At 42.5% G+C, this 26,152-nt stretch overlaps 1 protein-coding gene across 1 annotated transcript in view; it reads right to left on the minus strand.

The window, feature by feature from the left end:
- Window positions 1–240: 240 nt before the first annotated feature.
- The window catches only part of RNFT1 (ring finger protein, transmembrane 1), a 192,284-nt gene continuing 166,372 nt past the window's right edge, over window positions 241–26,152 (minus strand). The window contains exons 6-9 of the mRNA XM_085649415.1: window positions 22,343–22,501; window positions 10,059–10,124; window positions 7,185–7,286; window positions 241–4,034 (exon numbers count right to left, since the gene is read on the minus strand). Coding sequence (XP_085505541.1) covers window positions 3,900–4,034; window positions 7,185–7,286; window positions 10,059–10,124; window positions 22,343–22,501 — 462 coding nt within the window. The 3' untranslated portion in view covers window positions 241–3,899. The remainder of the gene's footprint in view (window positions 4,035–7,184; window positions 7,287–10,058; window positions 10,125–22,342; window positions 22,502–26,152) is intronic.

A 26,152-nucleotide genomic window follows, 5' to 3' on the forward strand; every position in this document is an offset into this window, starting at 1 on the left:
TCTTGTGGTTCCCACAGTTGCTACCTCATTCTATCTTTCTCAACACCCAGCATGGACTTTTAGGAACAGAGCCTTAGTGATTGTAAACAGATCTCATGGTGATTGCACATCATGAAAAAAGTACATAGAGAAGCTGTATCTGTTTGATAGTTTATGAACATGGAAGTGGATAGAGCTGCCGGTCAAGGTGAGCAGTATTCAATTACCTTTTCACACACACCAAAAAAATTACAAGACGGATCGGATCGATAGTCTTTTATTCACCAAACCATCACAGGCGTTTCAGGTTGTAGCACTATATATTCAATACACTGTGGTCATTACTAGGAGATTCCCCCAACACCATATTACTTTTTCCATTTATAAGATGTTGTATTAGAAATGTACATAAAATATGAAAAATATGTGAATATATTCATTTTGCCATAAACTTTGTATAAAATCTTGAAGTTAAAAAGCAGAAGATGAGCATATCATACTTTGGAGTTATTGACTGAGCCAAGTCATTGCTCACACACAATCTTGAGAATTTATACAGCCGTGATTTGTGGTTTTCCCCATTCCTGTCCTTGTAGGTCTTGGCATTCCTAGGCCTGAATGTTGATCTATCAATATTCCTTTATAGGTATGTGTTAAAGTAGTTCTGCTTGGAACAAAATACAATGATACAGTAACAGACTTCTGATAAAGCTGAAGAGCTGACTCGTTTCATTTAATAGAAAGGTTTGAGACGAATGCTATGCATTTTATTTGGCATTTCACACTTTCGGCATCAAAGAGTAACAAATACAACAATGACCATTTAACATCTTATCCAACACATCTAACAACTTAATATTCTATAGATTTTTGGATTCCTTTGTGCACTGGTCATGTTTTGGCTACTCTGACAGAAAAGTAGCTGAGCCCAGAATAATAAAAGTAGCTGTGCTGTGTTGCATGAGAAGGAAAGAACCATTTCTACAAAGATATGGCACTAACCTCTCTCCCTAGCGCTGGCGCACAATTAGGCTGCCGAGTGCTGTGGACACGCCTTTGTGCCAAAGTGAAAATGTGTCTGCATGAGTCTAGCATATATTTTGTACTGAAAGGGTGCATTCCAGTGCAAAATATTATGCCTAGCCCTAGACAAACTTTAAAACGTTTCCCAGTTCGAATGTGTGCTGTATAATGTAGCACACATGTATGATGAGAAAAGTTAGGAGAAATAAAAGCACTTCGCCCTTTTTAACACCTGCTTTCAAGTGGCGTTACTATTTTGCACAAAACCCGCCTACTATTGTTAGTAGAGAAGATTGTGTAAAAAACCATGGGTGGTTTCATGGGAACGCTCATATGCCACCCATGGAATTCCACTTTTGAAAATATTTCTATCAATTTAGGGGAGAGTGGAAATATTTATTTAAAACTGGGGGACGGGAGGAGAAAAGTTTGACTCTGGCCACATCCACAGGATGCTAGCTAAACACACCGTTCAGCTTCAAAAATAAAGCAAAACAATGCAAGTTAAGTAAATGATATGTGTACAAGAGGAAAATGCCCCATGCTATTTATCATCGTTGTTGTTAGGGGAGGGGCGATGTCATCAAAAAAGTTTAAGCCTTGAGTGAGCCATGATGCACCTCACCTCCCTACACAATGACAATGAACTGCATATTAGTCTATTTGCAAAGCTATTTATATGGTTTACGCTTATTTGTACTATGTAAAATGTAGACGTATTAAAATATATTTAACCAGAAAGAGGGTGCATGGGATTAAACTAAGCAGTGAAATGAAAATCATATTTAATATGCCTCCTGACTACTGCCAGAGTTTTTCCCCTCTATAAAATGAATGCAACAGGCCCTCTTTGACAACGTTTTCCCAGGTCAGTTACCCCACACTATAGTAGTAACAAGGAATGCGACCTTTGCAGTTTGGCAGTAAATGACTGAGTAACCTTATTCTAAATAACATATTGCTTACAGCACACTTAATTTTGTGGCAAAGGATATATATTTTCCACTGCCAAAAACAAAAGTTACAGTTAAGTTAAGGTTGTCTGTTAGAACACCCTGATGTATGTTAAAAAGAAAACATCTGCATTCCACCTATAAATACAGTGCAGTTATGGTTACCAATTAATGCATATACATATATCGTCTCTACATTACCTCATTACCTCTCAAACCCCATCACCTCCTACCTTCCCTATCCCTGCCAGTGTTTAGGGCAGAAAGCAACAGGGCCAGAGTCCTATCTGCCCCCCCGTACTCAATGTAAAGATCTGGACAAGGCCTTTTAAAGGTCAGTGTTCTAATTGTTACTCTTCAATGCAGCGACTGGTGGATCATCATTTTCCACTGAGCCCTTAATGAAATGTCTTCAGAACACAAACGTAGATGAACAACAGACAGAGCTAGAATGGTGCGCGTGTCAACGAATGCGACTGTAAAGGTCCAGGGCTGCACAGCCAGTCGTGCTAGGCCCAGCCCAGCCCAGCTGCCAGTTTCATTACCAGAAGCTGCACAGGAGCGCGACCAAAAGGACACTGCAGCCCTCCATCACTTGTTTGCAACTCCATCAGTTGTCTTTGGTTGGAGAGGCATTGTGAAACCTTTGTTGCACTAGTGGAACTCTCGCACCATCGGCATCAAAAATTTAGATTTCTGCTCATTTAAATTCCGAATACAAAACGGCATAACACAGCCCTTTTCCCCAGTCCTCCCGCTCACTGAAAAATGGTAGGGCCTTTATCATTACTTGTTCCTAACAGAAAGAAGGATAACAAAAGCAGAGATACGAACATGATGAAAACAGAAGCAATGTTCCCAACCTGCCTCTACAAAAAACAAGACAATCGAAGACCAACCCCTTCCACCTTAGCCAAAAACAAATGGAAAAGATGGCATCCTTTCTTGATTTGCCTGGTTTTTCTTATCCTTTGCACCTGGACACCCCTTAGATGTAATTGTACAACCTTTCGGTAGTGCGCAAAGGACATCATGCCGGGTAGAGGAGGCCATGCCCCAGGCAAGCATCTTCAATCGGATACTGGAGGCACTGTAGACCGCGTCAAGGCTGGACTGCGAAAGGGCTTCTCCCAAACTGGACCATGGGAGGTTTCACAGCAACGCAGGTGAAGCAGTAAAAGGGAAGTTTTTGTCTCCACAGCATTGACTCTTTGATGGTTTTAACCCAAAGCATGTGACCCTTTCCAGCAACATAACAGAAACGTTACTGCTAAGTAGCATCATTCTGGAAAGGAGTTCAAGGCGCGCGAGAACTGCTAGGCAATCAATCACCCGATAGCGCTGGCTGCAAGGCCATACGGACTAGTTCCGAAGGATCAAACATTCAACGGGAGAAATGATTTTCAACTTGTAAAACAGCCAAAGAACCATGTAGTGGCCAAGAAACATACAGTACAGCAGGACTATGGTTTAAAGGGAAATTCTGTTGAACATACTTCTGGAAATAAATCTGACCGAACTAGCCACGTGATCCTTTTCGAGCAGGAAAGCAGACACCATTTAACTAATGGATTGTCGAACTGCTAGTCCACTCCAATGTCCTTTGTTGTTCAGTTTGCAGTAAGGCAAATACACAGTGACTTGAAAAATCCTCTCATGATTTGCACCACAAACCTTTCTTGCTGCAACTGTTGCTAAAACAGACATAACACGCATTAAACAAGTTCTTGATAATATAGCAGATAAAATACTTTAAAAAGTCCTCACAAGTAAGGTGTTGAACCTTTGAATGAGATTTTACAGTTACTTGTAAGTATTGCTCAGGTTAGAAGTGCTAATGCCTTAGGAAAAAAGCAGTTATTTTTACATTTTTATTGCTAATGTTCTTTGTATTAAATATTGCCGACAGCCGGACCTAAAAAGAGCATGTCCCTCTGGCCCTGCTCAGTAAACCTGCAGGTGCGGGGAGGTGGCACCGTCCTTCCACTTGTAAACATGGTCCGATATTACTGTCCTACACAGGGGGCAGGTTTTCTCTCGGTTGAACCACAAAGAGATGCATTCTTCACAGAAAATATGCTGCAAATGAAAGAAAAGAAAGACCTTTCAGTGGGCAGTCTAGTAAAATAAAATGCGTATCTAACCCTTTGTGCTCAGACGCAGCTTCCCCGCCACATGAAGCACTTTGCAAATAAAAATAATAAAAAACATTCTTTAAAATTAGTATTTTTAAAATAACCGACCTTTACCACTTTAAAATGTTACAGACGCTTATAGAAAGCGACCAGTGTTATCGTGATCTGAAAGTAATTTCTATTTTAGCATGAAAACTACATCACAAGCAGTCACTCATTACATTGAAGTGAGTCTTAGTGCTACAGTTCGAGTACGGGCAAGGACAGTAGCTCTCTCCTTTAAAAGGCATTCGCTTTGCCAATGCTTGGCGCGATGCTGAAGAGCATCAGCAAAAAAGAAAAGAAAAATCTACATTGGCCATCCGAAACGTGATAACTTATACGCTTGCATGGGTCACCACACATGCATCATCACGCTGTGGGTTTTTTTTTTTGCCACCCTCTCAATTTATCATTCCTAGTTGGTGAAAGTCCATCTTTTAGTCTTGAACTGAAGCATTTAAAAAGTATGCAGAAGCACAATGTGGCGGTAAGGGCATCCTGGTAACAAAATGCAGCGGCAAAGCGTAAAGCAGAAAAAAAAAAAATGAGAGACAGTAAGGCATGGGGATTAACAGAGCAGATGGAGACAGATATGGGGGGGTCCATGCTGTTGAGCAGCTACAACAATGGTAAGCAAAGAACATAGAGGACAACGGAAATGGCAGGATAGGGGTAATAGCAAGAAACAAATTGACAAAAAAAGCAGAGTATGACAAGCTGGGGGAAGCAGCACGAATAGTGTGGGACTGGGAGGGGGAAAAGCATATGGGGTAGAGAGTAAGAAAACATGCACTCAAGTGGAGTGTTGAAAGAAACAGAAAAACAAGCATTGGCATAGCCAATAGGTCTCGCCTTTGGGACCTTATAAGTGTTTAGCCATGCAACAGTTACGTAACTAAATACTTATAAGGTCCCAAAATCGAGACCTATTGGCTATTCCAAGCGGCCTTGAGGCCGCGAAAGTTAAAGTGATCGCGATTGCGATCAACATCAAAGCGGCGGCAAGGCGAAAGTGAAAGTAATTGCGGTAAAACGCAGCGCGCGCGCCCGTGCACATGCACTGTAGCTCTAGGCTGGCCTGGTAGCACTTTTTGGAGCCCTCTCAATAAGTCTCGCCAGACCAGCGCAAGCGCTGGGTCAGGCGAGACCTAAAAAGAGTTCTTGGATGTCAGCTGTGGAAGGCCACAAGTCGTCCAATCAAAAGAATGCTAAAGAACCCATCCTTTGGAGAGGGACATACACAAGAAGAGATAGGAAATCCATACAATAAAAAGTAAGAAAGTCTACCAATGATAGGCAACGGCTGACCCAAAGCACAGCTTAAGCAATCGTATTGTACACAATAGCTATTTCAACAACAGATGGCTAAAGCGGTCTATAGGTGAGCTCTAAAAACCGTGAAAGCTCAAATTAATGTTAGAATACATTTTCTATTCTGCTCTCACACCCATAACTGAAAAGTGCTGACAAAAGTAATAACAGACTAACAAAAGTGTTAGAATCTGAATCTAAAAATAAACAACTAAAACTAAATTTCCACCTGATGGTTTTCTGCCACTTTTGGAATTCACAAAGGTTTACAGGAGTACTTCTGGGAAACGTTTTGACTCGCACAGCTTTCCCAGGAGTACTGCTGAAAAACCTGCAAAGGCAATTTTTATGAGCAAATACACGCATGTACATTTGCTCCTTTGAAAAAATATGAGCAGATGCCCCTGCTAACTTTTTTCTGCAAAGGAAAAATATTTGTAACCATACTGAATCATCTTCCCCGTTACTCCAGCTAACGTTAGGAGTTCCCTGCCCGATCCCACCTTGGAAATTGACTTGCATCTTCCCTTGATTTGAGATTAAACGTCAGACTGTTACCAGGATTGGAATGCACTAAGAAAAAGTTTGTTAATACCGACAAATTCACAAATGTGTGTGTACACTACTTTCCAGGGCATCCTCGCCCTGTAGAACCCTCTCTTCCCCCAGTGCTAGCAGAATTAAGTATTCCTGATATTCTACACTATTAGGTAAGAGCGAAGGGATTTAAGAATGTAATTTCACGTTGTGCAATTACGTACTCGTTAATCACAACATGTGCATTTTAAAGTTCAACATTAGTTTAGGAAGCACAGGGTAGAAAGTATAAACTTTTTGAGAGAATTTCTAATTAATTAAATCTCCTATTTTCAATAAAACCATTGAAATCCTAATCTGCATTGCATTGTCAGTGATTTATTTAGATGGGGTCTGTGAATGAAAATTTAAGCCAGCCAACACATGTTCCACCCCACATGTGGGGCTCAGGCTTGGGGCTTTTTCGAGGCTAGAGATCTGCGCGATCAAGCTTCCTTATCTAGCCAATTTTGGGTAGCCCAGTCTAGGGTTCCGAACCTACCAAGCCCAATGATCGATTCATTTACTAAGTTCAACCTCACATCCAAATGTATGTGTGAATTGGGCTCAGGATATTTTCATGGGTTTGCACCAACAACTCCTGAAAACTGGAAGATGGTAATAAACCTTAGAGTATTGGCAGCATGCAAAGTGGTGGGCTGAGAAGAGGCATTTGCTCTCTGCACACTGCAGCTGAACGACAGGAAGAGCATGACTGAGATCTGGGGCATAGGAAGGAGTGAAGTCAGGTAGGTGGTTGGTCATTTTTAAATACAATGTCTGAATGCCACATGAAGTCTACTATGCACCGATAGCAAGTTACACACGAATAGTTCATGTCTATAATAATGGCAAATAAGTTACGTAAATGCTATGCTAACTTACAAATAATTTAGTCTGGTATATGCACAAAGAACAAGTGGATGCGAACGTGATGCACGCATCTGTATCATGACGCACTGACAGACAACTGAGTAGAATAAAGCAGTACTAATGTGAGGCACCAACTGCCATTGTCAAAAACTGAGAATACTACAAATATCAAAGTAAAACTTAGTAAAGCTTTCATCTGCTGATTTCTAAACCAAACTCATAAAAAAAGGTAATGTAAACTACCACTACTAAGCAAGAATTTGGATTTATGAAATGCGCTGTCTTGTCTTACCTGGCAGACCAGGGCTATTGGCTTTATAAATTCCACCTGGCAGATCGGACAAATATCATCCGCTTCAGAACACTGCCTCTTGGTAGCAGCCACTCCGTATTGCTGTGAAATTAATAAAAATTAAACGCACAGGTAAAGACACAGCAAAAGATGATAGAATAAAACATGACTCCATAAGAATAGGAGGAAGAATTGCGGGCGAAAGGGGCAAATGCTTGAAGAGGAATTGCAGGACTGCGTGGATAATTGAAGACAGTCATGGAATAAATGTAGGTACACTGAACTATCATTACTTATAAAATATTCCACACCCATATTACTAAGCGAGCCTGGGCATCATCGGCACACAATCCTGGCATTTCAATACTACTAAAATTATCCTGATATTGCCCCAATTGGGGGAGGAGGGAGGGATAGACAAGTTGGGCAAACAAATTCTTGGTATCATGTTGGATCAGTGGGAAAGATAAAGTTGTTCCAGCCTATTTCATCAAGGATGAAAGGTGCTAGTTTCTCTTACCGCTTTATAGGTAGTAGTAACAGCTTGATGCAGAGCGCGTGAAAGTCGTAGGCATCCTTTATGATACAATTTATCACCTTATCCAGACGATTAGATCTATGGTTCAGGCTAAAGGTAAGTGATCGCCTGCCTTTTTCAGAGTTTTGGGACATAACTACCAAATCATTAATGCGGTGTCTACCCTCACGCAGACCCAAACAGGTTGAGTCACAAACAGGTAGGTTCAATGGGACTTTGTTTTCTGCAAGTTCAATATGGAGTTGGAAGGAGTTATTACAAGATAGCAGGTCAATTCAATCACTGCAACAACAAAGCCCAGGGAATGGGTAGGAGAGCATCAGCTACTGTGTTCGGCTACCTCTCTTACGAGTGTGGCAAGAGCAGGAGAAACGTGGGTTAAGGTGGAGGCACTCTAAAGAAGTGAAAGGATTTGTTGAGGGCAAGGCTAAAGGAGTGATGTTGATTAAAAGATAGGAGCAGAGTAGGCAAGGTTAGGTAGATGGCGAGGTTAGCACAAAAAGGGCCGTATTAAAGAAGTGATTAGGTGGTAGGATTCATGGGGTCTGTGGCAATAATTACTGTTGACGGGAAAGCAGCTCAGTCTCTTACTCTGGACTGACCCACTCCAGAGACTGTGCCCCAGAGACTTGTTTTCATGAATAACTCAAAAGGGGGTGGAAAAACCCTATAAATGGTCGCAGACCTCAATCAATCAATCACAGAATTTGTAGAGCGCACTACTTACCTGCGAGGGTCTCAAGGCGCTGGGGCAAAAAAAGGGGGAATGGGGTGCCGCTACTGGTCGAACAGCCAAGTCTTGAGTAGCCTCCTGAAGGTCAGCAGGTCTTGGGTCTGTCGTAGGCTGAGTGGGAGGGTGTTCCAGGTCTTGGCGGCGAGGTGGGAGAAGGATCTGCCACCGGTGGTTGTTCTTCGGATGCGCGGGACGGTGGTGAGGGAGAGGTCGGCGGAGCGGAGCTGGCGGTTTGGGACGTAGAAGAGGAGGAGTCTGTTGAGGTAGGCTGGGCTGGTCTTGTGGAGTGCCTTGTGTGCGTGGATGAGGAGTTTGAAGGAGATCCTCCTGTCGACAGGGAGCCAGTGCAGGCTTCTCAGGTGGGGGGTGATGTGGCACGTCGAGGATGAGGCGTGCAGAGGCGTTTTGAATGCGTTGCAGTCGTTTGATGAGCTTGGCCGGGGCTCCCGCGTAGAGCGCGTTTCCATAGTCGAGTCTGCTGCTGACGAGGGCTTGGGTGACTGTTCTTCTTGTATCCATCGGGATCCACCTGTAGATCCTGCGGAGCATGCGGAGGGTGTTGAAGCAGGAGGAGACGACTGCGTTGACTTACTTGGTCATGGAGAGCGTTGAGTCGAGGATGACTCCCAGGATGCGTGCTTGGTCGGTGGGTGTCGGGGCTGCCCCCAGTGCCATTGGCCACCAGGAGTCGTCCCAGGCTGATGGGTTGGAGCCGAGGATGAGGACCTCCGTCTTGTCCGTGTTCAGTTTTAGTCGGCTGATCTCCATCCAGTCGGCGACGGCCTTCATGGATGTTGGGTTTGGTGGTGAGGGGGTCCTTGGTGAAGGAGAGGATCAGTTAAGTGTCGTCGGCGTAGGAGATTATGTTGTGGTCGTGCTGTCGGGCGATGCGTGCGAGCGGGGCCATGTAAATATTGAACAGTGTCGGGCTGAGGGATGATCCCTGGGGTACGCCGCAGATGATCTCAGAGACTTTGGCTCAGAATGGGGGGGGGGGGGAGGAGGCGGACTCTCTGGGTTCTGCAGGAGAGGAAGGAGGTGGTCCATTCCAGGGCCTTGTCTCGGATCCCTGCGTCATGGAGGCGTGCGCGTAGAGTGCAGTGGCAGACCGTGTCAAGTGGTCGATGGTTGTAGCTCACACTAACAGCTTGAATATTCCACCCAAAGTATCAGGACAGTAATCAAGCCACTGGCATACGGGGCTACATGCCAGGAATCAAATGTTACACCCCCCTTTGTTTCAACCAAAGAAGATAGTGTGAGACATTTTGCACCCTCCATTTGTTTTTTTAACCAACTATTAATTAATAAATAAGTGGGTGGTTTAGAGTCCTTCCTGAAGAGCCCATAAATGACTACTCGCTTGCAGCTGAAATAGATAGCCTAAAGCGATTCTTTGTACAGGATTAACTACAGAGAATGCTATAGTCACACAGAAAGTGACCGGTCACTGTGTCACAGTCTAATATTCAACCACTAGCATGTTTTTTAGAACTTGCAATCAAATACCAGCCTCGGACATACATGTACTACTGACTTCACCATTCCATTTTTTTTTTGCAAATCAGCTCTTCAAAAAATATTTATATAATCCTTTACTTACTGGTCGCTTATAAAATACCCTTAAAATCTTCTTAAATGTCTTCCACTGTGCAAAAACTTCCAGAAGCTGAAAAACAAGATAAACGTATTTTTATTCTGTATTCTTCATTTATATTGCTAGTACAATACATAATGCAATATACTTCTACTACAATAATCAGTAGAAAAAAAATGCATGAACCATTTTCGGAAGGAACATTGTCTTAGTGTATCCCAAAAACGATTTTTTGCTTATTGGGGAATATCTACATTTTATGTTTCCAAAAACTTTATTGACATTTTCAGAGTGGAATAAACAAACACCACCATTTTACTCCTCCTCCCACTGGCATCCTCAAAATGGAAAAGCACACAAAGATCAGGACCTTGTCTTCATGGTTCAAGGGGCCATGGTTAGGTTTTTACATGGAAGCAGGATCAGCTGTAGGGCATGGCAATCATCTAAAGTACTGGAAGAATGGACCCCACATTTTCACGAAGGTCTAATCATCATCTTGAAGCACATGTATAATTTACTCCATTCCCAATATAAACCAAAATTCTCCCCATACCAATCCTCTAGATTAGGTGCTTGATATTGTCCCTATTTATCTAGAATTGCCTGTTTTGCTCCAGTAGCAGAATGTTTGAGGCTAGTGCAGTTAGCAACTTTTTCCCATCTTGTGCCAAACACCCGACCCAGGAGTGCGCTAAGTCGGTCTCCTGGTATTGGAGCATCTATTATTGCTTTACTGTCCCATCCTAGAAGTGATTAAGCTTCAGGCATGCCCCAAGGATGTGTTGTGAGTGTGCTTTAAAGATTACCACCTCTCCAACACTGTGGGGAGTAGAAGTGTCTAATGGTCTGCAGGCAACTCAGGATCCACTGCCAATGATGCAATATCTTACAAGCTGCTTCTCTCTCTTGTACATGGTTACTACTTTTGTATGTAGTATGCAACAGGGTTGTTCATTGTTCACGACAGGGAGAAACCCAGCTCTCTCTGCTATCTAATCTGTTTAAAAGTTTTATTAGATATATTTCTTTCTATAATATTTTAGAATGTCTGAAAATCAAATATGTTTCAGACGCTTTCCGTAACAGTTTCTTGAAAGTAGTTAAAGGTCTGGCGGCCGCCTCTCATATTCCCTTTTGTACGACCCAGTGCCTTATCTGTAAATATCTGAACCTTTCCGATTCCAAGAGGCCATAATCCGTCAAACATGTTCAAATGTTTTAACCACCCTTTTTGAGAACATGTCTCCTATTTGTACGCATTTTACCTATCCCCAATGACTGAAGGCTCCCCTGTTATTTGCAAGCCTTAAGTCGAAGTCTGTATTTCATTAAAAGCTAGGTCACTGGTGAAGATAGTTTCTTTGTAAGTTCCAATAGTTTATCAACCACAGCCCATACTTGTATGGCTGTGCTTGTGATGGGCAAGGGCACAATATGTGTATATCTGTGTTTTGAGGGTTTGCACTGTGCCTCCCAAAGGAAGCCTCATGCCACAAAGTGATCTATAAAACGCGAGTGGCGTGAAAGTTCTGTCCTAGACCAGAAGGTAACTTAGGTTTACCGGCTACTTGTAGGTCTTCAAATAAGGGATCCCCATTCCTTCACAGATCACTGGCCTACTTGCAATTTTAGAGGTTATTCTCATATTCTCATGCCTCTCTCTATCTAATCCAGACATGCCCTTTGCGGCCGTCTCAGGATCAGAGGTTCAGCACTGATCGGTAAAGCCTGGAAAATAAATATCTTCTGAAGTATCTTAATTTTTACAACAGTGATATGGCCATGCAACAAAAGGGCATGGTTGTGCCAACTTCACAGTTCTCTCCTCATCTCCTGAAGAAGTGGGCAAAAGCTGCCATTGTGGGTGCTCCAGATAGTAGTCCCCAAGTGCATACCTAGATATTTGATGGTTTTGTGGACACAAGAAAACAGGGAGTCTATTCTCCCCCAGTGTTTGTCCTCGCTATACACATGAAACTACAAAAGCACAGACTTTGTTACATTGAGTTTTCAGCCTGCTACCTCACTAATCCACTACCACACTAAACAGGGTGTTTTGGCTTGGGTTGTTTCATATACGTTGGACAGTGGCTCCAAGTACTCAGCAAAACATTAGAGGGAAGAGGGGGCATCCCTGCCACATGGCCCGCTCTATGTGCACGGGATAGGATTCTAGGCCATTAATCCACATTCTAGCTACTGAATTGTTGTATTCCGAAAATGTGCTTGCAGCATTGCCCCACAGGAAGAATTTGAGCTCTAAAAAAGTGACTAAATCCGAAGTTAGAAATCTTCACCAGGTAAAGGAACAAAAACATATCTGACCGGCGAGGGAACTCCCCTGAGCAAGAAATTCAAATGTCTTCAGCTCAAAGCTTTCCCACCAAAAGTCAACAGCTTCACCAAGACCTTGTCCAGTGGCTATCAGAAGATGTGGAGCCCTCTACGGCCACAGCGTGCTACCTAGTCCAGCTGAGGATTCGGAGTTCTATTCCAGAGGGACGTACCTGGTCCCTGTACCCGACCCACACTCAATCGCAGTTGGCCTTAAACCTTGCCCTTGTATCAGCACAACCAGATGACCGCGGTTGGTACTTAATGCTTTTTGGTGCTATTTTGAACCTTACACTTCAGAATTCTTGCTCAACCTATTGGATTTTTAATGTCATTTTATGTATTCAAATTTAATCTATTATTTAAATTGGTTAGAGATTGTTCTTGTGCTCTTTTTTCACTGCATTACTGATCGAATACTAAATAAATATTTTACATATTGCCTTTAAGTTAATACCGACTATGTGCCAAGCTACCAGAGGGTTAAGCGCAGGTTTTAATGAGTTTTGTGGTTCACCTTGACAATGATTGTAGTTATTATTTGAGGTGGGTTCTCGTCCTCTCAACTAATACACCATTCTCTTACACCTCCCATGACATCCCTCTTCCCTGGAAGCCCCATCCACCATCATTGTCATGCGTAATTGAGGTGCAGCTAATTGCAGAGGGCCTCTGAAGCATGTGTTTGAGGGACTGATCCTTTCTGGGTCTTGAGGAAGACTTTGAGGTCCCTGCCTCGCTACCTCTCAACTGGTCAACTCCGATATTTTCTATGTCAACAAAGATTCTATGGCCACCAGGATTTGTTGCAGTGTAATTCCTTTTATGGGTGGCCTTAGTGCAGGACCCTACCCGGGTTCATGGGAGTTGGGGGGGACATCAGAACATGGTTGTGGCTTCATGAGCATTTTTGAAGGGGAAGGTCTTTATGTTCTACTCTACTTGACATCAAAGCTCAACAACATCCTTGGGCTAGAAGCTAAAGACCTTAGCCTGGTTCAGGGGAAAATGAGAGGTTGGAGTTCACCTCAATTGTAATTATGATGTCCTCAATTCACTGAAAAAAAATGGCAAATTAAATCAGCTCCGAACGAATGGTCATTGTGCTGAAACTCCCCTTTGAGTCATACCCAGATTGCAAACAAGGTGACTATTATTTCTTATTAATAGTCATAGTAAGACAATATCAAACTGCAAGAATATCCACTATTTACGCAGTTCTAACCACTAACTAATGCCAGGTTACTTACTTATCTTTATGGTAGGTACTCTATCTGCAGATTCCTCAGCTCTTGAAATCCAAGGCGCCAGACTGGGTCTAGAAACTTTCAATAGCAGGTAGAGAGTGCTGACTCTGCACTAGCACAAGAAACAATACCACTGTGACATCACTGGTGCTCTAAAGCGCCCAGATGTCAGTTTACCATTAATTTTTTCCACACCCCACAAGGCGACAAGAGAATGACAGTGTTGAACTGCACCGTCTCAAATTAATGCCACTCAAATTAATGCCACCAATGTTTTTAAATATTTGTAGCCTTTAGACCATCCTTCAGAAAAGGGAGGTGGGCGGGATCAGTCAGAAATCTGCCGGTAAGGTAATCAACTCCTTCTGAGAGATACTTTTTTTACCTGCAGATTCCTCATTTCTTGAATAGATTTCCAAGCAGGCGCCAGTCATGTGGCAGGCTTCAATGAACGGTCAGAAGAGGATATCCTAGAGGACTGACCATGTGAAATTAATATCCTTCCTCACCTCCAAGTCCAAGCAATTAAGCTTAGCAAAGGGTTGAAGGAATGTTTGTGCCACCACCCTACTAATTTCAGCCAAAAGAACGCCCCTTGCCAATCCGAATGTCGAGGATTTGGCCCTGGTGAAATAGGCCCAGATCCACTCATCAGCTTCTCTTTAGCAAGGGCATAGCACAATCTAATAAACCAAATTAGCCAGCAAGACAAAATTCTCTTCTGAACCACCTTGCCCTTCTTCCTGTGTAACCTGATCGTCAGACCCAATTTCCTTATACTGCTTGTGTAATAACCGCCCTCTTGATGTTCAGCCTATAAGGCCTCTCCACTTCCTTAGTGGGATATGGCAGCAGATAGAAAGAAAGAAGGGCAAATGATTGCCACAGATGGAAAGGGGTTACCACTTTTGGAAGGAAAGCCGCTCTGATTGGAGAAGGATGCTCAGTGCTTGCAGCTCACTGATGAGCCTCCCTGAGCTATTTGGTACCAGAAAAACACTTTTTAATGTCAACTATTTCAACTAGCATCTCCGAAGGGGCTCAAAAGGAGAGCCCATCAAAAACGTCAACACCAAATTCACAAACCATTGTGCATGACATCAGTCCCTTCATAAATCTCATGACAATGCAGATTTAAACAGGGTCTGTCCATCAAGGTCACCTTTACATCACAAAAAAACAGCCTGATGACTTCAACCATGTGTGGCGATGCAGGGACACTGCAGGCCCACTAGGTGTGAAACAGAGATGGCGGTGACCGGCCTTGATAATGTGCCTGAACACATCTTGACAGCTCCTCCATCTCAGAGAAGTGTTTTTTGAGGTGATACAGCGCATGCGAGAGTGCCATATGGGCCATATTACACAAAACGTGGGTGTACCAACCAAACATGTGCCAATCAAAGATTTTAGAGTTAAACAACTTGATTAAAAAGGAGTATGTTACTTACCCTGCAAGCATCTGTTCTTGGCATGTATTGCTGTAGATTCACATGCTTTGAATAGGTCTGCCATCTACTGTTGTGCTCGGATGATTACAAGTTGTTTTCTTCGAGTCGCGAGGCTGTGCAATTCCTCCTTTTGGGAATACTGTGCATGGCTATCGACGCCATCTTCAGATTGTTTTGCCATGGGTAGGTGAGAATGTAAAGAATGTGTCTGTAAGCATTGAGATGGCAATGCATTAGTATGAGATAGAGTATATGAACTGCAACCTACACAAGGATTTGGGGAGGAGGGATGGCACATGTGAATCTACAGCACTACATGCCAAAAACAGATGCTTACAGGGTAAGTAACAATCCAGTCGAGGCATGTGTGCTGTAGATACACATGCTTTGCATAGACTGTAAAGCAGTCCCTCTCCCTAGGTAGTGGTTAACATGTGATGACTGCAGTGGTCTGAAAAAGAGTTTTAAGTACTGCCTGACCAACATTGGCTTGTTGGCATGCAAATACAGACACAAAATAACGTTTTGTGAAGTAGACCATGTTGCAGTTTTGCAAATATCAGCAATAGGAATTTTTTCTAAAAAAGCCATAGAAGCTCCAATTTTCCTAGTGGAGTGTGCTTTTGGTGTAACAGGTAAAAGTCATTTAGCCTTTGCATAGCATGTCTGTATGCATTTAAATATCCATCTGAAATGCCCGATTTAGAAATTGCTTTCCCTAAACGAGGAGGTGCAAAGGCAACAAACAATTGTTTAGTTTTTCTAAGTGATTTAGTCTGGTCAATGTAATACATTAATGCCCTTTTTACATCTAAATCGTGTAATGCCCTTTCTGCAACTGTTAGGTTGTGGGAAAAACACAGGTAAATCAATGGTTTGCTTAGTTTGAAAACTGGAAACTACTTTTGGTAGAAATTTAGGGTTAGTTCTAAGCGCTACCATATTCTTGTGTAGATGAAAGAAAGGCTCTTCTAGGGTTAATGCCTAAATTTCACTAACTCTTCTAAGAGAAGTAATAGCAATTAAAAAAGCAAGTTTCCATGAAAGATATTGCAATTGACAAGAATGCTACTGTTCAAAAGGAGGACCCATTAATCTTATTAGGACAATGTTTAAATTCCATGCTGGGGCAGGTGGAAATCTAGGGGGAATTACATTTTAAGTCCCTCCATGAAAGCTTTTATAACAGGAATTTTAAAAACTGAAATGTGTTATCTATTCTGAAGATATGCGCAATAGCTGCTAATGTACTCTTCTAAAAGTATATGCTAAAACAGAAACGTGTAAATTCAATAGATATAAAATAAGTGTGATAGAATATAACAAAACGTTTCCATTTTGCTGCATATCAATGCCTTGTAGTTGGTTTACAAGCTAATTTAAGAATGTTCATACAGTCTTGAGGCAAATGTAAGTATTCAAACTCTAAGACTTCAGGAGCCAAATAGCAAGATTAGTTTCTTTGGGATTGGGATGTCTTTATGTTCCATGGTTCTGCGTGAGAAGGTCTGGGTTGAGGTGAAGCTTCTCATGTGCGATTAGAGATTGTTCCATGAGTGTTGAGAACCACGGTTGTCAAGCCCATGTGGGAGCTTTTAGTATCATGGTGAGCGATGTTTGCCTGAGTTTCCTGACCATCAATGAAAGTAGTGGGAGAGGTGGAAAAGCGTATGCAAATATCCCTGTATATAGATCATTGCCTTTGGACTGAGGATGGTGATATTTGCTTGTGAAGTGTGGGCTTTCGAGTTTTCTTTAGTTCCGAATAGGTCTATCCCTGGAAATCCCCCATTTGTGAAAGTATGGTTGAAGAACATTGGGATGAATTTTCCATTTGTGGACTTGTTGTGATCAGCTTGGAAAGTCCGCAATCCGATTGCTTGTTCCTGGGACACGTCCTGCTAATAGATGAATGTTGTGGTTTATTACTAACTTCCATATTTTCTGAGCTAAGTGAGATAATATGAAAGAGTGAGCCCTCCTCCCCGTTTTTGTGAATAATTCGTTGTTGTCATATTGTCTGTTCAAATAAGGGCAACTTTGTATTGTAGGTGAATTAGGAAGGCTTTGATCGTTAGATGAACAGCTTTGAGCTCTAGGTGATAGATATAGAGATTCTTGTGTTTGGAATCCCATAGTCCCTGAACAGTAAAGTTGAGGACATATCCTCCCCATCCTGTTGGAGATGCATCTGTTAGAGTTATTTGTGGAACTGGGTCCTGAAACGGCCGACCTTTGGATAGATTTTGTGGATTCCACCATTGCAGAGAGTGATACATTCGGCTGTTTACCAACACTAGATTGTGAAGTTGACCCAGTGACTGAGTCCATTGCTGGGAGACATTGTTGTAAAGGTCTAATGTTGAGTCTGGCATGTGGGACAATGTAAATGCAAGATGCCATCATGCCCAAAAGTCTGAGAAATATTTTGGATGGAATGGGAGTTCCGGTTTGAAATTGGTGAATTGATATTAGTATATTGCGTATTCTGTCTGTATTCTGGGGATGCGAACGCTAGATTTGTGTTGAGCGTTGCCCCTAGAAATGCTTGTGTAGTAGCTGGCTGTTGATTAGATTTTTGTAGGTGGACAGTGAACCCTAGTTGATGTAGTAAATCTAGAGATTTTGTGTGTGTTTTGTTTGCAAAGAATGAATGTATTTGCATTGAGTAGCCAGTCATTTAGATAAGGGAAGACACAAATGTTCTCCCTGCGCAGATGTGCTGCCACAACTGCTAAGCACTTTGTGAATACTCTTGGTGCTGTATGATTCCAAAGGTAAGAACTTTGAACGGATAATGATTTCCCTGGAATAGAAATCTGAGGTATTTTGTGTGCAGGATGAATTGGTATATGAACATAGGCGTCCTTTAGATCCTAGGTTGCAATAAAGTCTCCTTTTTTTTTAATAAGGGGATAATCTCTTGAATAGTGACCATATGGAAATGTTCTGATATTATGTAATGATTTAGTGGTCTGAGACCTAGAATGGCCCTGAGAGATCCATTTTTTGGGGGAATAAGGAAGTATAGGGAATACACACCTGTCCTGTGAAATTGTGGTGAAACTGGTCGTATTGCTCTTTTTTGCAACAGAGCTTTTATTTCTGGTTGCAGAAGGATTTGGCGTTACATTGATAAGTTTGTGTTTGGGAGGTGGAATATTGGGGGGAGTTGTTATGAGTTCCAGACAATAACCATGTTGGATAATGTACAAGACACATTGGTCTGTTGAAATGGACTTCCAGTTTTAGAAAAATTGTTGAAGACGACCCCCAGTTGGTGTTTGGTGTTGTGGGGGAAAGGTAAAGGAGTCATTGTTGGTATTTGAGGAACATGTATTGTTCCCTCTGCCTCTATAGGGGTTTGTTTGTAGAGCTTCCATTGATTTTGCTACCTCTGTAGCCTTTTTCATTTTTTCCAAGGACTGTGTCCACCTGGGGGCCGAAGAGATTTTTCTTGTCAAATTTGAGGTTCGATGTGGTCTGTTGTACCTCAGGTTTGAAACCTGACACCCTTAACCATGTATGGCTTATTAGGACACTAGTATTTATACTCCTAGCAACAGTGTTGGCTGCATATAATGCACACTTAATAGAGATGTTGGTGACAAGTTTGCCTCCATTAACAATCTCTTGACCTCTTTTTCTGTGCTCCTCTGGGAGATGTTGGAGAAGGCCCTACATATCGTCCCAGTGGGCCTTGTCGTACCATGCTTGTAATGCTTGGCTATTAGCTATATGCCAATAATTAGCTGCTTGTGCCGCAACTTTTGTCAGAAGAATCCATAAGTTTGCATTCCTTTTCTGGTGGTGGTGCTTCGCCAGTTGTTTGAGTGTTAACCCTTTTCCCAGCATTGGATACTATAAAAGAGTCAGGAGTTAAATGGCCTCTAATAAAAATTAGGTCAGAAGGTGGTGGTTTGTATTTTTTATCAATGCGAGGAGTAATTATTCTTGTTTTAACTGGTTGTTTAAAAATGTCATCTGCATGAAGTGTCATACCTTTTAAAAGTGGTAAGTATTATACTCCTCTTTGTGTATTAGATAAAGTATCTTAGAGGAAATCCTCCTCTATCGAGTCCTTATATAAAGGTACCTGATGGAAAGTAGCTACTCTGGCTAAAAGATCCTGATAAGCAGATGCATCATCAGGTGGCTATGGATGGCTAGGGTATAAATCAGGATCAGCATGAAGATCAATATTATAATTCTCCTAAGGATCACCTGGTGTCATCTGGATGTTTTTTTGCTCATCTATTTTTGACTGAGGAGACATATTACCAGCCTCAGACAATTGTGGGAATGGAGGTGGTGGGGTGGGTGGTGTAGGTGTTAATTGTGGAACAGGTAAAGAAGGAATGGGAATGTGCAATGGACTAGTTGCAGCATCCTTTCTTTTCTTCTTTAGGGGTTGAACAGCAATGTTCAAAGCCGCCTCAAAACTCAACTGCTTCTTGGGAGTTTGTTGTTTGGTGGCTGTTCCATCAATTTCTTTGTCCAAGGCTGAATTTGAAGTGTTTTTGGATCAAGCTTTTGGTGAAATTGCTTGTGGATTGGCTCCGGGGGAGATTTCGGACCGAAAACAAAGCATTTCAGTGGAGGATAGTTTGTCTTTGATGGAGGAAGGTTCGATTCAGAAAGAACAAGTCTTTTCTTCAGTGCCAAGACCGAAAAGTGAGCGGTTTTGGTCTCGGATGTAAGGGATGTAGAGGCCCCTGCTGTAGGCAGAACTATTCAGAGCCGAGCCGGAGGGCGCAGGTTCCGAGTCTTGTTTTCAGTGCACGCCATGGCTTGTGTGCAGTGGTGGCCCATGAGCAGTTTTCTCTGTAGAGGCTGAGGAATTGGATTTCGCGCAGGGGTAGAAGTATTCACGGTATGTTTTTGTGCTGGCTGAAGAGTGGATTCTTCTTGTGCCACTGAAGCCTTTTCTTCCTCCACCTCCTCCTGTCGACCGATGATGTTGGGGACATCGTTCATTTGCTTGTGCTGCAAATCTTGACATCTAGCCCTTCAATGTCAAAGTTTCTTTTTAGACCGAAAAGATTTACAGGCCTCACAGGTGTCCTCTCGATGTTCGGCCGAGAGACATAAGTTGCAAACGGGATGTTGGTCAGTGTGAGGATATTTGGAGTGGCACTTCAGACAGAACCGGAACCAAGTGCGATCCATTAGCAGGTCATTCTCGATCTGGTTTGAAATAGAGAAGTGTTTCCCGGCAGGGCGCGGCCCGTAGGCCAAAGAGAAGAGTTGAAAGCCCCGCTACGAAATCTAGTACGAGGTGTACTATACTGATCTAAACAATACTGTTAAGATAAATATCCAGGACCGAAGGGGAGCCAAAGGAGACTCGAATCGGTGGGCGATATATTATATCCGAACCAGTTGGCAGAAAAAAGCAATCTGAAAAAGGAGTTGATAAGCATGTGCAGTATTCCCATGAGGAAGAGTCACACAGCCTTGTGACTCGGAAGAAAACATCCTGGAACAAAAACAACTTGTAATCATTCGAGCCCAACACTAGATGGCGGACTTATGCAAAGCATGTTTTTCCTGTTAGTCTTGAGGTTTTTAGGACTCCTCCAGGGGCGGAGGGACAGCAATAAAAACATGGGGGGGTGGTTAGGTCTGATCTGTACCTTCTCACCGGGGCAGAAGTAGACTTCTCCCAAGCTGCCAAAACTGGTTCTAAGAAAGCCTCATTGAAAGTCTTCAGCAGTTCAGATGCTTGCACCAAAGGCTGCAACACCTCAGTTAAGAGGTTGGATTTGTCCTCCAACGTTGGCAACAGCAGTTCTACAATCTCTACCACTTTATTAATAACTGAGTGAAACTAGGCCACCTCAGGAGGCAGACGCCCAGAAGGGAACTACATTCATGCCTCTGGAGATGTACTGAGTCCTGTACCGAGTCATTTCCCAATCCAAAATGTTAAAAAATCTGCCATATTTGAGGGCGGGGAGGTAATAAGTGAGTGCCTCACTACTGTCTTCCAGGCCACATAATCCAAAAGATCAAAATCAAAATCTGAACCAAAAGAGTCACGCATAGCCTTTCTCCTAGATCGAAGGACTAACTCCTGTGATGTTGACGTAGGTTGATACGTGAGGGACCAGTGGTACTGAAGGCACCATAGTCAGCACGAAGATAGCGGTGATTGGAGTCAGTTGCATCCCTGGAGAGGGATGCACCATTGAAAAGGTTAGTGCAGACATGACCTAAGGCAATGCCGGAATAGTCATGGGGTAAAATGGCACCAGATGAGAATGGTCAGGTTGGAAAACTGTCACCCAGGAGCATGCTGGAGGGGTATAAACAAGACAAGGAAAGGAGATCAGGGGCAGGTACTGAGGATCTCCACTAGTGGTGGCCTCCGCCAAATACCTCTAATCAGGAACAGAATATCACCCTACTGCGTATCTTACACACACACTGACAGCATGGGTCACCTGCCCCTTAACTGTTGCGAAAGGAGGAGGGGGGGGGGGGGAGGGGTGATGGGGGGGGGGGGGATGGACACTTTACCAGAGTCATGAACAAAGACTTTGATTGGGCACAGAGAAATACATAAGTCACGGTTAACACAGTGTCAGGTGCACCTTTATTGGCCAATATCATGACATTCCAGGCAGACAGAGCTGCAACTGGATTTGCTTGGCACCAAATGTTGTGTTGCACAGCAGTTGAAAACATCTTACGGATAGAGTCTGGTCCCTGGAGGAATATTCATAAAGGTACAATAAATGACATACCAAATGCAAACATGATCTAAAACAGCATGCTGAAAAATGAGCACAACAATATTAACAGGGTTTCATTTGCCCTTGTTTTTGCACATCGTGCTGTTTCGTAGCACTACGAATGTATGTAATGAGGCATTTTATCCTGATCAGTAAAATGAAATGTGGAGTGATCCCGTCCAGTAATTAAACAAAATAACTTGGTTTGGAAACAGTAATTTATTATGTAACAAACACTAAGAAGCATAGTTACTGTATTAAGTAACCCAGCAAATCATGTTCAGCTCGGGTGGATGTGCACCCAGGCAAAATAAATACCATGCATCATTCCAGAATGAACAAGGACTTCATTGGGAATGTATGCAAAGTTGGTAAAAAGTGTCATTTTTCTTCCCCTTACAGGGTATCAGTACGGCACATCATAATTTAAAACATGTTCTAATGAACAATAACTAGCTGAAAGACTAAAAGAATACCATCTTCATCCAAGAAATGTCAAAATATACACAATCACCTACTTTTAGGATGAGGTAGAAGAGAGCCAGTAGTATTCCCAGACTCCATCCGGTAACACTGTCTGCTTCCCTGTAGCCAATCAAGTACCGAAACCACACTGGGACTGGAATAAGGCTCCGATAGTACTGCCCAAATTCTTCTAAGAGCATATAGCTGAAGCCCTGGGGAGAAATACAGACTGTCAGTGATTCAGCAAATTAGCATTAGGATCACCCATCTAAAGACCGTAAAACTAAACTTATCCCTCAGTCAACAATTTCTTTCAATAAAGTCTCACTCTATGCACTGCAAAGGCTCCATATCAGAATCGCCAAACAAGATTGTGTCCAAACCTTGGACCTCATTAACTTGGACTGGTCCAATCAGTTCTGGATTCACTTCCTACCCGCAATACAATCTTCCCACAATTCTGTTACCAGGGTTCATCTCAAACGAGAATATATGTGGCTCTAGATGGCAGCAACCTGAGCTCTTCAGTATCTTCCTTCTTCAATCAACTATCTGCCTCTAACAACATTCTCTCTGAAGCCTTTATTGAGAATGAGTGGTTCTCATCCAGTCCCAACCGCTCACGATACTGTTGGGTTGTGGAGAACCATCAGTACTCCTCACCTGATTACCCAGTTCAAAATGGGTAAGCGTGTAAATCTGTCCTTGGAGTACTACTTCCTCTCCCATCTCTAAAGAAATCCTTTTTTCGGCTATCTAAGGTATGAAACCTTTGTAGGATTCCAATAACCTGACTCATCTTTCTTCCTCATTCAATGGCAATCACCAATTCAGTTTGTGAAAATTGTGTGGTATCCATCTACCTTAAAGTTTGGCATACTAAACTAAAAGCATAACCTCGATCCCTGTAAAGTTGACAACTACAACCCCATCTCCTGTTTCCTACATTTCACTCTGGTTATTGAGAAATAGGTTTCTACCCAATTAATTAATCACATCTGAGAGAATGACTTCTGGGTTGCCTGCAACTGCGTTTCAGGGCTAGTCATATTACAGAGTCTGCTATACTGACGGGGATTAATGACATTGTCCACACCTTTAACGAAGGCTTCCTTGTCCCATCATCCTACTGGATTTAACGGAGATGTTCAACACTGTACACCAAATAATTTCGTGGGCACTTCAGAAAATAGGATGGGCATGTAGGGAACAGGCTTGAAATGCTTTCAGTATTATCTCTCTCAGAGCACTCACAGTTTAATCTTACCACACATCTATTTCTGTCCCTTTGTGAACCACTGGGTGAACTTATTAAATATCTTGGCATTTAGTTTTATCAGGATGCTAGTTACATTCACATCCATCTCAAATTGTAGTACCCTGGATCCATCTCCAAAATTAAATCTTCCTTGGACCACTTCTTCAAATGCAGTACAAGAAAGATTTGCAATGAAAATGCAATTAGTGCCTTGAAGATTGATTTCTTCACCTTAGCCCAAACATTTACATACCTACCATTTATACTGACATCACTTTCCAACTGGCGAGAACTGTCAAATCTCTGAATCAAAACCCTAAAGGAGGCAACCAAACCATAGTCAAGTCAGCTGGATTAAAAAAAAACATTTGGTCTCCCCTCAGGATTTGAAGACAGCAGTTGAGGACAGAGTAACCTCCCAACATAATTATGGCCCTGCCCTCCTTGCCAGTCTTCTGAAAAACAAACCTCTTTCAGAGCGGTCTTTCATGCTACCTCCAGGTTTGTAAGAAATCCCAAAATGTGAACGTATTTACCCTGTTCATGCTCATCTTAATTGACTCCTTCAGAACTGGAGGTCTCACATTCAAAGCTTTAAGCCTCAAAACCATCCACCAAGCATCTCTCCTACACCTATCGGGAAGTCTCTTATATTGCAAAGGCAAAACATCTCTCTAAATTCTCCTTTTTTGGAAGATTATGCATCTTATGCTCCAATATTCTGGAATGATCTACTTCTTCCTTTCACGAACACTTGTACCCTCTCATACCTTAAATTATTCCTAAAATTGCTGTTTAATGTTTCCTGTGCATCTACTGTGTGCTGCTCTTTGTGCTCCAAGTCAAAAGTGGGCTTGAAGTCGAGGAGGATATCTAAGAAGGAGAAGAGGTTATCTACAGACTATAATACACTACACCTCACTCATTTTCTTTATGTATCTGAAATTATACTAAGATCATCTCCTACTGGCTAATAGTTTAGCTATGCCACGATCCTTCAGACCAGTGGTGGCTGGTTAATTTATAAAGTGGAGGGGCTATCATAAGAAAGTTCAGTTTGCTGGAACTCACTTGCAGCATCTCATCATTAGTTTATTATAAAACAGCTGTCAGGACACATACAATCATTCTCACACACTTTCACATACACACAAACTGGTACATAAACAGCACAAGCATGCTCTCACTCATACACACAACATGGACACTGACCTGGGGTAGCCCTCAGCGCAGTTTGCTCTGCACATTGTCTCCCGACTTCCAAAACGAACAGACACGGCATCAGAGTGAGGTTCACACCCTTATGCCCAATCAGATGCACAGATCGGACGGAAGACTGTCCTTTTTCCTTTATCATGCCTTATAGTGGGGCGTAAGGTCGCATGACTGACGGGCCCCAATTCACCATTATCTGACCTGCTGCTCTGCCTGACGCTAGTGCAGCATGTCAGATATGTATTGCTTCTGTGAAAGTACAGGCTGTAACAGCCCATGCCGGACACATGCACAATACAGCCCAGGGGAGCCCTCCTCTGTTGCAAGGCGATATTGCAGCTTTTACATGTGAAGAAATGTTCGGTGAGATCCTTTCCATACATTTACAAGCTGTTATATTTTAAGAAATAAGCTGCAGGTGCGACATAATTGTGGGGAGTTGAAGAACTTTTGGACCCTATGGAGAAACCGCCCTGCTTCAGACTGTACCTTCCACTGCATACCTCGTTCTTACCTTCCTATGTTTCACACAACTCCCTCTTATCCACTTTACTCTCCAATTTTGTTTAATCACCAACCATTATGTATATTGACTGCCTTACTATTGCCACAGTCAACCTATGCTTGCTTTTGTTGTCCAATGCCCGGTATCGGCTGAATGGGTTTATTTTTCACTAACTTTGTCAGAAACGCACCTACTATGCCCCCCACTGCCCTGTAACCCTGCTGCCGTTTATTACAACTAAATGATATTTAAGGTTGTTACTGATTCAATGTATAGCTAGGTAGTTTGCTTTCATTCTCGGTAAACTATGTTCAATTGCCCTGCTTATTTAATTAGTAAGTACTACTAGATGTGACTATTTCGTTTCTTTATTTGCACTTACTACTCCGTCCTGCATACGGCAGACCTGCTCTTTTTTGTTGTTGCTTACCATGCTAAGTCTGTCTGCACACTATGGCCACTGCTCTTATTTACTTTGGGCTCTGAAACCGGTTTCATGTAGAGTTCGTAATACACAAGTCATAATTAAATACATAAGCCGTTAATCGGTTTCACCACTGGTATCTCCATTTTGGAAATTATATGTCTATCTACAGGGGACCTCACACTGCATATCAGGGGGCATATGCAAGAGTTTCTCTGCCTGCTTGGACGATGAGAGGTTAACTTGAAAAGATTCATGATGTCATATTTCATCACTGATGTTCTAAGCACTTTGGTGCTATTGCTCAATTGGATAACAAAGTTACTCCCTTTATATACCTTTACCTCAAGGGTATCAAAAGCAATGCATGACGCTTTATTTTATGAGGAAATTGGTAAAGGAGTTGAACTGGTAGCACAAGTGATTACAATCAATCATTAAACCCAAGTGTCTCGCCTAAG

The sequence above is a fragment of the Triturus cristatus genome, chromosome 3_2 (genome assembly GCF_964204655.1).
Source record: "Triturus cristatus chromosome 3_2, aTriCri1.1, whole genome shotgun sequence".
Taxonomy (NCBI): Eukaryota; Metazoa; Chordata; class Amphibia; order Caudata; family Salamandridae; genus Triturus; species Triturus cristatus.